This window comes from Embiotoca jacksoni, unplaced genomic scaffold, assembly GCF_022577435.1.
Source record: "Embiotoca jacksoni isolate LCO1_2020_lvr unplaced genomic scaffold, fEmbJac1.0.p SCAF_33, whole genome shotgun sequence".
NCBI classification, from domain to species: Eukaryota; Metazoa; Chordata; class Actinopteri; family Embiotocidae; genus Embiotoca; species Embiotoca jacksoni.
In genome coordinates, this window is record NW_027185385.1 from 1,447,796 (window position 1) to 1,461,029 (window position 13,234).

A 13,234-nucleotide genomic window follows, 5' to 3' on the forward strand; every position below is an offset into this window, starting at 1 on the left:
CGCTAGGACATCCTGGGGATAGGTGATGATGGGTATGGGACAAAGACCTTCAGTAAGTTGGTCCAGGAATGATTCCTCACCTCTGTTTAACTACGCCCCTCCCACACACACACACACACACACACACACACACACACACACACACACACACACACACACACTGATGACCTCTGTGTCACGTCTCCCGCCCTGCCTGCGTTGCTGCATGTTGCAGTTGCTTCTTGTTTGCAGTTAACCTCATAAGCAGGTTCATTAAACTCTGCACTGCATGAAGGTTTCTGTTTGTTTTATGGTAAAATATTCAGATTCATAGTTTCTTCTTATGAATCACAAGAGGTGACAAAGTCTTACAAAACAGCATTTCATATCTAATTATCATGATATGTTTTGATTTGATCTTTTGAAGTTAATTTAAATGAAGTCAGGAGGGGATGAGATGTTTTGTTTTATTATTATTTCAATTGATTAAATTCTGATTAGCTGCGTTTTCTTTTCTATTTTCAGAGCCTTTTTTTTTTATTCATTATTGGTCGAGCTCATCTTCCTGCTGCTGGTTAAAGCTGAGGCTCAGTGTCACACTCGCATCCTGGTCTGTCAGATTCAGCAGGGTTTTTACACTGGGAAGGACAGACTTCCTCCAGCCCTCACTGCTCTCTGTAGATGTGGATTATATGTTTAGTGCATGTTTGCATGGTGCCGGCACAAATATCTCAAATGTTTTTGTCTTTGCTTGTTAGCATGTTGGTTTGAAAAACGATTCTTGAAGCATGACACGGTGATGTGTGCTTGTTTGAAAGTTATGCTGTCGCGTCGTTTGCTGTTGGATTGAAGGTTTCAGTTCTTTGGGATGTACAGTAGATGTATGTTGTACCTTCCGAGTGAAAAGTTCCTTTGAAATCAGGAGCCTCACAAACCAGTTAATCCAGGATTTCCTTTTGCAGATTAAATACTACAGACATCAGTTTACCTCACATTAATGTGTCTCCTTTAACTTGATATAGATCAGCAAAAGGTTTTATGAAGTTTTTTTTTTTTTTTAAACCTGTTATCAGCATTTATCATTGAATCTAAATTAAAGGCATTTAACTGAAATAAAACATCACACTTGTCAAACAAAACCTGAAATGATATCTTTGATTTTTTTTTCGTTTTTAAATGTTAATTATGCTAATTATTCAGTTCAGTTGGAAATGTGAAAGTTTACCATGATTCTTCATTTTGGAATTTGTATACGTGCATTTTGACGTTAGCAGAGAGTATTCGTCTTTCAGTAGAAATTATGATGCGTCAAAAAGAGCAGAGACATTTTCCAATGTTTTCACTGTGTATCCCGTCAGGGAGTCAAGAGGACGTCATTCTCTCATACGAGCCTGTGATGCGCCAAGAAAGTAGGTCATCATTTCCCAATAAATGTGTCATCAACATGTCATCCACACAACACATCACTGTGACTGAGGAACGTTAACAAAGCTCCAGCTGTTCTGAGCTTCATGCAGTCTGTGATGAGACAGTTTTCATTCCAGGATCATAAAAAGTCAAATAAACCTCGATAGCAAACAACAAATGATCCTTTTTTAACTATTAATGCATCGTTACTTTTTATTTTGTGAACTTTAAAAGTGCACATATCACAATCTGGACCTTATTTTTATAACAGCACAAAGTGCAGATCTATTCATTGTGGTGTGAATAAATAAATTAATTAGTTTAATGGCAATTAATTTGTAGTTACCCTGAGTATCTTTTATACATTATGAGATCGGCTGCTGCGCCATGACGTGCTCCAACTGACTGATTTACATCCAATTCAATAGACAGGAGTCAGCTTCATTTTCTGTAGGATTAACTGAATCAGAAGGTTGCATTATAATATCTAGTTTTAATTATTTATGTAAGTGGGATTAAATATGTAGAACATCCACCATACCTGTCTGTGGGGTTTTAAATAGGTCTGTTCATATGTCTCTGCATACTGAAGATGAAAATATTCCTCCATCAGCTGAGCTGTACTTCACTATTGTGCAATTCTTCTTATCCATATGTGTTATTCATGTTTCTTTCATATAAAGATACAGATATGCATCTTGCACATGCACTGCACAGGAAGTCAGAACTAGAGCTCCACATAAAAAATAACCTCCAAATCACAACTTCCTTTTCAACAAATCTTCATGAAATGAACTCAGTCTGTGTTTTTCATTCCAGTTACTTATGCCAGACCCGTCATCATCCTCGGACCGATGAAGGACAGGATCAACGATGACCTGATATCAGAGTATCCTGACAAGTTTGGATCCTGTGTGCCACGTAAGTAGTTCATGTAAACAGAGCAGGAGTTTATGTCCCGTTGTTCATGAAGAACAGTGGAACCAAAAGACAGGATGTGAGATAACAGGTAGTATTACATCATAGTTATAGTAGATATGATGCTGACAGTGAGATAAAATGGTGAATATTGATATGCTTACCTGGTAATTTATTGGTTATTAGTATAATCACATCCACTGTGGTTTAAGTTTCATCATATCATCCACTCCTCCCACCACTGTTTGTCTCAGGTGCTGCATTTCCCAGTTAAGTGGGTGGAAGATTTAAAATACCTGAATAAAAACAAATGAAAAAAAAACTGCACTACAGCACACATTGTAATATCTGAAACTTGTTAAGGTCAGAGCAAAAACAAAGAGCTCAAACCTCAAACTTTCCTCAGTAAACCCAACGGAAGGCGTGGCGGCACCAGAAGTCATCACAGTCGGTCTCCAGTTTCATTTCCTTTACAGTGGTGTCATCGTAGTGTTGCAGTCGCGTCATTGTAGTGTTACAGTGTTACAGTGATGTCATCGTAGTGTTACAGTGTTACAGTGGTGTCATCGTAGTGTTACAGTGGTGCCATCGCAGTGTTACAGTGGTGCCATCATAGTGTTACAGTGGTGTCATCGTAGTGTTACAGTGTTACAGTGGTGTCATCGTAGTGTTACAGTCGCGTCATCGTAGTGTTACAGTGGTGTCATCGTAGTGTTACAGTGGTGTCATCGTGGTGTTATAGTGTTACAATGGTGTCATCGTAATGCTACAGTCGTGTCATCGTGGTGTTAGTGTTACAGTCGTGTCATCGTAGTGTTGCAGTGTTACAGTTGTGTCATCGTAGTGTTACAGTGTTACAGTTGTGTCATCGTGGTGTTACAGTGTTACAGTTGTGTCATCGTAGTGTTGCAGTGTTACAGTCATGTCATCGTAGTGTTACAGTGGTGTCATCGTGGTGTTATAGTGTTACAATGGTGTCATCGTAATGCTACAGTCGTGTCATCGTGGTGTTAGTGTTACAGTCGTGTCATCGTAGTGTTGCAGTGTTACAGTTGTGTCATCGTGGTGTTACAGTGTTACAGTCGTGTCGTCATAGTGTTACAGTGTTACAGTCATGTCATCGTAGTGTTACAGTGTTACAGTTGTGTCATCGTGGTGTTACAGTGTTACAGTTGTGTCATCGTAGTGTTGCAGTGTTACAGTCGTGTCGTCGTAGTGTTACAGTCGTGTCATCGTAGTGTTACAGTGTTACAGTCGTGTCATTGTGGTGTTACAGTGGTGTCATCGTAGTGTTACAGTCGTGTCATCATGGTGTTACAGTGTTACAGTCATGTCATCGTAGTGTTACAGTGTTACAGTCGTGTCATCGTAGTGTTGCAGTGTTACAGTCGTGTCATCGTGGTGTTAGTGTTACAGTTGTGTCATCATAGTGTTACAGTGTTACAGTTGTGTCATCGTAGTGTTACAGTGTTACAGTTGTGTCATCGTAGTGTTACAGTGTTACAGTCGTGTCATCGTAGTGTTGCAGTGTTACAGTCATGTCATCGTAGTGTTACAGTGTTACAGTTGTGTCATCGTGGTGTTACAGTGTTACAGTCGTGTCATCGTAGTGTTGCAGTGTTACGGTCGTGTCGTCGTAGCGTTACAGTGTTACAGTCGTGTCGTCGTAGTTTTACAGTGTTACAGTCATGTCATCGTAGTGTTACAGTCGTGTCATCGTAGTGTTGCAGTGTTACAGTTGTGTCATCGTAGTGTTACAGTGTTACAGTCGTGTCATCGTGGTGTTACAGTGTTACAATGGTGTCATCGTAGTGTTACAGTCGTGTCATCGTGGTGTTAGTGTTACAGTCGTGTCATCGTAGTGTTGCAGTGTTACAGTTGTGTCATCGTAGTGTTACAGTGTTACAGTCGTGTCATCGTAGTGTTGCACTGTTGCAGTCGTGTCGTCGTAGCGTTACAGTGTTACAGTCGTGTCATCGTAGTGTTACAGTGTTACAGTCGTGTCATTGTGGTGTTACAGTGTTACAGTCATGTCATTGTGGTGTTACAGTGGTGTCATCGTAGTGTTACAGTCATGTCATCGTAGTGTTACAGTGTTACAGTTGTGTCATCGTGGTGTTAGTGTTACAGTCGTGTCATCATAGTGTTGCAGTGTTACAGTCATGTCATCGTAGTGTTACAGTGTTACAGTTGTGTCATCGTGGTGTTACAGTGTTACAGTCGTGTCATCGTAGTGTTGCAGTGTTACAGTCGTGTCGTCGTAGCGTTACAGTGTTACAGTCGTGTCGTCATAGTGTTACAGTGTTACAGTCATGTCATCGTAGTGTTACAGTGTTACAGTTGTGTCATCGTGGTGTTACAGTGTTACAGTTGTGTCATCGTAGTGTTGCAGTGTTACAGTCGTGTCGTCGTAGTGTTACAGTCGTGTCATCGTAGTGTTACAGTGTTACAGTCGTGTCATTGTGGTGTTACAGTGGTGTCATCGTAGTGTTACAGTCATGTCATCGTAGTGTTACAGTGGTGTCATCGTAGTGTTACAGTGTTACAGTGGTGTCATCGTAGTGTTACAGTGGTGTCATCGTAGTGTTACAGTGGTGTCATCGTAGTGTTACAGTGGTGTCATCGTAGTGTTACAGTCATGTCATCGTAGTGTTACAGTGGTGTCATCGTAGTGTTACAGTGTTACAGTGGTGTCATCGTAGTGTTACAGTGTTACAGTGTTATAGTTGTGCTTCCACTTCCTATCTTCTTGTGGTGTATGTTTGTGTGTTTGTGTGACCCCGTACTTACACACCACCCACTCACTCCTCTCTGCATGGTGTGTTGTGTTCCTAATCAGTCAAAGCTGTTTTTATTTTGCATGTTTTGATTTACTCATCTCTTTTATTTTGATTTACCCTTTAAACCATGAACAGCTGCTAACAGTTCAGGGTCCCAAGGTGAGTAACTGACCAGATCTTCTTTCACCCTTTTATTTAGCGCCTGAGTCTCCTGGTGATTCGTCCTGCTCCTCCTTTCATACCTCTGGAAGTCTCTGTCGATTCAGTGATGGACTGTGACTGCGTTATACAAAATATGTTGATCTAAATCAGAGAAGAAGTGCATTTCTTACCTCTGTAGGAGCATCGACGATGAGACAACTTTAAAGATATCCAGTGAAATTTGCTTCGAAGTGACATCCAGCTTGTTTGATTCTAACTATATTTAATGTGGAACTCCTCGTTTTACAAAACTCTGAAAACATTTCGCTTTACATAAGTGGAGAATAAGAAGCATTTAAACGTGTCATTTGATATCTTTAAAGGTAAATGAGTCTCACAGTTGGGAGAGTTCAACACGATGAGTGGAGTGTGACAGAAGCTCCGACTCATCTCCACCACGGTCATGTTTGTGCTAATTAAAACCTGATATCAGCGCGGAGATATGTGTAATTCTGTGAGAATGAAAAATAGAAATGTAGAAGTGTGCACCGGTCTTTTTGTGGCGTGTTAGTGACCAGGAGCTTCTTCTCCCCTCACCTCAGACACCACTCGACCGAGGAGAGACTACGAGGTGGACGGGCGGGACTACCACTTCGTGATGTCCAGAGAGCAGATGGAGAAGGACATCCAGGAGCACAAGTTCATCGAGGCGGGACAGTACAACGACAATCTGTATGGAACGAGTGTCCAGTCCGTGAAATATGTGGCAGAGAGGGTGAGACGCTCCACCGGCACGTTCAAATCAAATCAGAACAAATTTATGATTTATTTTTTTATTTAAAAACCTTCAATCACATTGTGACTCAGTTTGATTTATCTCTTCTCGACGCAGGGTAAGCACTGCATCCTGGACGTGTCTGGAAACGCCATCAAACGACTTCAAGTAGCACAACTCTACCCCATCGCTATCTTCATCAAACCAAAGTCTATCGATTCATTAATGTGAGTATTCATGTCTTTTATTAAAAACCCTTCTGTACAACAGTTCTTCAGTTTTCCATGAGATGTTCTCTATACATGTTATTCAGCTGAAGGAATGAGGTCCTTCCTTCATCATTTAGAGGCATGTAACACTGTAGTGTTACACTGGCCACTTTATTAGGGACGCCTGTTCACCTGCTCACTGGAGCAAATATCTAATAAACCAATCATGTGTCAGAAAAGATCAAACATGGAATAAAGAGTATTTAAGTGACTTTGTTACCGCAGAGTATCCATCTTCTAACGGTTACTGTCAGAAGGAGAACACAGCGTTTATAATCTCAGTTCATTGTCCTCTAACGGCCTCCACCGTCTCCAGATCTCAGTCCAGTAGGGAGGAGGTGAAACGAAAGATGCTGCAAAAAAGAAATCTGCAGCAGCTGCGGGATTGTAAATCAAATTGGAGCAAAATGTCTGAGGAATGTTACCAGCACCTTAAAAAAAACACTGAATGACTTTAATACTGAAGACATTTGAAAAAGTCTGAATTATTTCCGTTTCCGGCTCAGTCCAAGCCAAGACAGAGACAGACTGGTGGCGGCAGCTTGTTTCTTGCCAGGATTTATTTACATTTTGAATGAATAAAAAGCACTAAATAAGCCGTTAACAGTTCCCTTTTTTTTGCATTTCTGTAAATTTGAGATTGCAGATGCATTCATTTAGTTTTTTTCTGCATCTATTGGTTTGTGTTCACTGACAAAAATATAAATCTGGTTGTGGAGGAGAGCCGCTCAGTCAGTTGGAGAAACTTTTCACGTGTCCTCCATCTGCTGTTGTGCTCCTCGATGCTCCGATCGCTCCGTCGAGGTCAGCTGTCTCTTCCTCCTCTTTTGAAGCCTCCGTTGCCATCTTGTTTTTTTGGAGCCAGAAGTGACCGTATTTGGACGAGCTGGGGAGGATCAAGGGGTGGATCTGACTGGGAGCCCCGCCCACCTATATCAAAAACCTAACTGCACGTCAGGCCTGTCAATCAAACCAGGCATGCCCTAAAACATACTTGTCTCCGATGCCTAATATCACATTAATGATGGAATTACACTGATCAGAAGGAGGGAATTTATCTAATAACACCATAACGACTTGTGTGAAAAATTGAAAGACATGTATATGGTTTTGGCTTGTCAGAAAACATGTGTGTGATGTCCTGTGTCCTGTCCCTCTGCGCAGGGACATGAATAAGAGACTGACCGAGGATCAAGCCAGGAAGACGTTCGATAGGGCTATGAAGCTGGAGCAGGAGTTTGGAGAATTCTTCACAGGTATGATGTTAATAAAAGCACCGATGTAAAAAGAGACAATATATTGAGCTCACTGTCAAACAGATCAAACATGATGTGTGTGAACAACACGTCTGATATCAAAGCTCTCCTTCCAACTGATCCGAGAACAAAAGCTTCTGTTAAGACTTCTTTAACTTCAGTTCAACGAGTCCACTTCAAGGATATTTAATTCTCTTTTCTTATTCAAGCTTTAAATGCTGAGCAGCTGTGAGGCTCTCTGCACGTGTGACTGTATCTAAACTTGATGTTCTTGTTCCAAACATACAATCCACTCATTGTTTCCCTTTGCTTTGCAGCTCTGGTTCAAGGAGATACCTTAGAGGACATTTATAACCACTGCAAACAGGTCATAGAGGAACATTCAGGACCCTATATCTGGATCCCCTCGAAGGAGAGACTATAATAACTCTGCACCCTGGAGGGGACTCCGGACTGCTAGGAACTAGTAATAAGTTGTAACATATGATAACTGTGTGGTGATGAATAGTCTTCATAAATACTTCTTGTGAATATGTTTTTTTTATTATATTTTATTTTTTTCTTTTGTTTGGTTGTTGCTTTGTTTTTTTCACTCAACATGAATGTTCCTGAATGTAAACCATAAAGTGTTAGGACATTTTAGGTCTTCAATCATGAACCGTTTGTATATTTGTTGATTTATTATTATTTTTTTTTATTTAAACAAAAAGGACACGAAATGTACTGAATCCTGAATAAATGTGGAGTGTGTGTGTCCACATGAGTAAAGTGTGGAGTCTGAAGCAGGAGGCTGGAGGAGGTGTTTACAGGACGACAGCCTCACACTCCTTCACACTGCAACCAACTAATAATCACTGTCTGCTTTTCTTTTGTGCACCCCGAACACTGCTCTGCTCTGTTTGTTTCCACCGTCACATCTTCCTTAAATGACTGTATTTATTTCTCTGACGTCACACTTGAGCATCTGTGAGGAAAAATGTTTTATTCACTGTAAGATTTTCATGTTTTAAAAAAAAAAATGATATAAAAGTTACTCATCCATCTGTTGCATCGACAATGAAACGTAAAAGGGAGACAGCTGCTGTTTGCAACAGAAATGTAACAGTGTATTTTGCTACTTAAATTGCTACAGGGCGCAGAAGCACAGAGTTATTTATTATTGAAAATATAACTTTGATTAAAGGGTCATTTACAGAGTGTATTTAATGTGAGTGATGTAGTGTGTTGTGGCTGAGTTATGATGGATGGGAAGGTGACAGACACATTGGAAGTTGGAGAAGAGAAGGAGGACCAAGTTGTCATTACATTCATCTTTTGAGACTATAACCAAGACAGAGAGGAGCAGGAATAAAAGCAAAGGACCAATACTTTTTATCTGCTAAATGAACAGTGAGAACCTGGTTCAAAAATATCTGATATTACTATTTTTCAGCAGCTCTGTTGAGTTATTAATTCACTACTAAAAGGGTGAGTTTTCCAGTTTTACTCTGACGAGGATAAAGATTCAAACTTCTTCTTCTCCTCAGGCAGAATAAAGTTATAATTATAATAATAATGATCACAGAGTCTGATGCAGACTGCTCTCTGATTCATATACCAAATTATTGGTGTGTTTTCCTGTTGTGCTGCAGTGGAAGGAGAACAACACAAAGAGGGAACTTTGTTGTAAAAAGACTCAAAACTTTAAAGATATCCGCTGAAGTTTGCCAGTTGAAGCTTCCTCTTAGTTTAGATACGGTTTAGATGGCCTGAGGAGTGTCTCTGCTGTACAACGCGTCAGGACGGAGTCTCTTCATGTTCATGTGGTTTTAAGGCATCTGTGAAGCTTCTCCTTTCATTTTTTGGGGAAATAACAATGAACTTAAAATCTTCGTTGTGGACTTCTGACCCTCAGACGGACGATCTGCTTCTGGATTAATAGATCAAATCACGACTGACGTTTCATATGATGGAGGAATCCTGACCGAACCACACGTTTAAAACCACCTTGCAGACAAGTGTATCTCAGTTTGTTAACATCAGTTTGTGGATGAGCAGATGATTAACGAACCCAGCTCGCTACAGTACGTCTCCACTACACAGAGTTTACTCACTGGCTCGCCTCGTGTGAAAGAACACACACTATAGTACCTCGCTTTGTTCAAAATAAAAGGATCAAAATTAATCTAGCAGTTGGAATGATTAATGCACCTGCGAGTCTCCTGTTGTGTTCACCTGCTGCACCGTTAAATGGAGAGTTGTGAGTCATAGATACTGTTTGGTTCAGACGGCATGTTCCACCCAGCGTGTCATCCAGTAAATATAGTAGAGACGTTAACATGCAGGTATGTTTCCAGTCAATGAGACATTTCAGAAGTGCACTTATTCATCGTTCCCTGCAAGAAACAGGCATTGTATGACGACAGCTCTGAAAGACGAGAAGACCTCGATGTGTGGACCACTGCTGTGCCTGTAGTCAACTGATAGGAAGCACTTAAACGCACCACCGTTTCTAAGATGAGTGTATTTTGAAGATGTTTGTATGCTCAGATCGGTCTCCTGTCCTTTGTGATAAATAGGTTGAGTTGTGTTGCTGATGGATACGGACGGACACGTGTAGACCAACATCCGTGTTTCCTTTTGTTTTTGCAACATGTTTTAAGACATCTGCCATCGTTCCTCTTGCAAACTTTCCACAGCATATTGCTCACCACTTGCCTTAACAGAGAAGGTTTACTGTATATCAGAGATGAGAGCGTTTCCTTTGACAACAGAACGTTTTATTTGATTCTCCTTCACAGCTGCACTTCAGTGACAGACGGCTCGATTACACCGGAGGAACTGAGTGTCGACGCCTCGTACTGAAACAGTTAAAGGCTGAAGATATATTTTGTATTATGTAATTTTATCTTTAAAAATGAGTGAAGCATTCAAATAGAAACCCGGCCAGGATCATTGTGGACATTGTGACACAGGATGTTTTACAGGCCAGTGGGGTTTTGTGTGTGGAACTGTAAAGATGTATGCATGTTGCAACAGTCTCCTATTTCCCTGTGGATGCGCAATATTCATCACAACTGAAGCATCGAGGCACTTCCTGTGTTTAAAGACGTGATCAGTCTGCAGATTTGAATCTTTCAATCAGACCTTTGTCTATTTTAAACCCCAATAAAAACACTGTTGTAAGAGGCCGTGTCCACGCTGCTATATGTTTTAGCATGTTAGCAATAAGTTCTAGCATGTTCCTCTTTAGCAGTTTCAGTAGTGAACCGTTGTAAAGGACTTTCCTTTTGTGTATACATTGTTGGCATGATAATAAATAAATAAATATATAATTATATTTTTATATATATATATATATATATATATATATATATATATATATATATATATATATATATATATATATATATGAAAGGGAGGTTGGATAGAGGTCTATAGTATAGTATAGTATAGTATAGTATAGTATAGTATAGTATAGTATAGTCTACACACTTAATAACAGAACCATAAAAGCCTGCAGTGAGAAGCCCGTTAATAAAGATTGATTAATTTGATGTAAAATGGAAGTGTTAATTAAGGGTACAGCCTCCTTGAGCAGTCCAGTTGGGATGGGGTCTAAAAGTAGATGACCTTAATTGTAACAGCATTGAAGTAAATAATAATGGAATCTCTTCCTTAAATTTGTTTACATTTATTTTTCCTCACATGTTCTGTAGTCCATCTCTGTAAATTGGAATATTATTAGAAACAGTCAGACAGAAGAGGATTTTGAGGACATTTTCTACATCAGAGGTGTGTTTATAAGAGTGAGTGGGTTTATTAACATCTGGAGAAAAAGCTACTTGAGTGTAATAATGAATTAAATCCGGTGCTGAGACTGTCGTTGTATACGTGGATGTTAAAGTTCAACCCACTGGAATCACTCAATCAGATAAACAGTGAGAGATTTCAGACAAAAACTGAGTACGAGGCAGGATGGTGACAAACAACAACAATAAATAGATAAATAATAAGATAAATAAACAGCTGACAGAGATTTCTGAACAAATTATGAAATTATTAGTAAATGTAACCAGAGATCATTCTCAATCAAGATTTTAAAAAAGTCATTTTTTGTTTGCCGGTTTTGAGAGGTGAACAGATTTTGCTGTCGTGTTCGCTCCGGCTTGGCGGTGCAGTGATCAGCAGGTCAGAAGGTTCTGGGGTCCAACCTGCTGGTCGGTTTGGACCGAGTGCCTGTGTCGTTTTTCTCTGCTCCTCCCAAAGACATGCGAAGTTCATTGGTAAACTTTCCGTAGGTGTCAATGTGCGTATGAATGTCTGTCTTTCAGTGTGGCCCCTGTGATGGGTCTGTACGTACCCCACCTTTACCCAAACAGAGCCGGGCCGGCTGCAGGATCGTCCTGATGGTGTCAGACAGGCTGTTTGATCTTTTCTGAAAAAGCTGTGACGTTTAACTCCAAATGTTTCTGGAGTTTATTCTAGAGAAAAGTGAAAAACATAAACCGAGCAGTGAGGGACAGGTTTGTGGAAGGTAACATCTTGTTGATGAGAGCGGTCAGAGGAGAGAGGACTGGTTGAGTCACCAATCTGGCCTACTCGTGGTGGTGCAGTGGTGTGGAGAACGTTTTTTGGATTTCACGGGGCCCTTTAGTCCCCTTCAGTCATGGTTTGAACGCCACAGCCTGTCTGAGTACTGATGCTGACCACGTGCCCGCCCCTCTATGACACAGTGCACATAGAGTCCACTCAGTCACAGTGTGAATGTGCAGCTGACAGATCTGCAGAGATCTGGTCATGCAATCACATTACCAAATCAGCAAACTATCAGTCATCCGAACAGCGCCATCTTGTGGAATATATGATTTGGTGCTGTTTTGAGAGCGAAAAAAGTGGCAAGTGGCAGAAATAGTGACCTTCAGGTGGGAGGTGGAAGTACTTCATATGACCACTAGAGGTCGACAACGAGCTAGTTATAAATAGAAGAAAAACTACATTTTCTTTTTAATAATGCTACTTCAACTTCCAGCACATATTGGATGAACAGGTGTAAGTTATATTGTGATTATTTGAACTAGGGTTAAATGCACAGACTTAGACATTAAAGCAGATTTTTGAATTAACAAATGAGAGATTTTAATTAAAACTCCTGACTTGTTTCCACATTTCAATAAAAAACATATTTCTTCATGTTCGACTAAAGACGCCGTCACTGGACCAGTGAATGTCATCATGTCATCTATAGAAGAACTTGTAGAGGGAGCGCCACTAAATTGTTTGGGATTAAAGGGATCTGACGTAATTATCCCAAACCAATGGTTAATCTCTGACTGCTGGGCCGGGAATAGATCTCCTACAAGACATTACTCATCTGCTCCGCCTCCACAGCCTGGTGCAGTGATGTTCATATTTACTACGACAATTAAATGTAATGTTAACAAAGGGGAGATTGTTAATGCTTTTTGCATGATTAGATTTCATCAGACATATCAATATTTGAACTTTAGGTTGGATTAGTGTTCCTAAAGCCTGCAACTGAGTCCTGAAAATGCCTCTCAGCTCAGAGTGTCATCACCGCTTCGTCCTGATTTGTCCTCTCTGTGTCATCTCCTTCCAGAATCCAACCTCTTCCCACCAACATGACCCTGAGTTGTCGAAATGAAGCCATGAATTCTGTAGAGAGCGAACAGAACAGGGACCGGGACGCATCTCTGATGACTCCGGACA

At 40.5% G+C, this 13,234-nt stretch overlaps 1 protein-coding gene across 17 annotated transcripts in view; it reads left to right on the plus strand.

Annotated features, from left to right (window-relative positions):
- The window catches only part of dlg2 (discs, large homolog 2 (Drosophila)), a 287,216-nt gene extending 276,524 nt beyond the window's left edge, over window positions 1-10,692 (plus strand). For 13 of the 17 annotated variants that reach the window (XM_069165097.1, XM_069165099.1, XM_069165092.1 and 10 more), the window contains 6 exons: window positions 1,338-1,388; window positions 2,206-2,307; window positions 5,828-6,000; window positions 6,118-6,227; window positions 7,434-7,525; window positions 7,843-10,692. In XM_069165097.1, the coding sequence (XP_069021198.1) occupies window positions 1,338-1,388; window positions 2,206-2,307; window positions 5,828-6,000; window positions 6,118-6,227; window positions 7,434-7,525; window positions 7,843-7,949 (635 nt within the window). In that variant the 3' untranslated portion in view covers window positions 7,950-10,692. Of the gene's footprint in view, window positions 1-6; window positions 53-1,337; window positions 1,389-2,205; window positions 2,308-5,827; window positions 6,001-6,117; window positions 6,228-7,433; window positions 7,526-7,842 lie in introns of those variants that run through there. The other 4 variants (XM_069165095.1, XM_069165107.1, XM_069165108.1 and 1 more) reach the window with 2 other exon arrangements.
- Window positions 10,693-13,234: the final 2,542 nt, after the last annotated feature.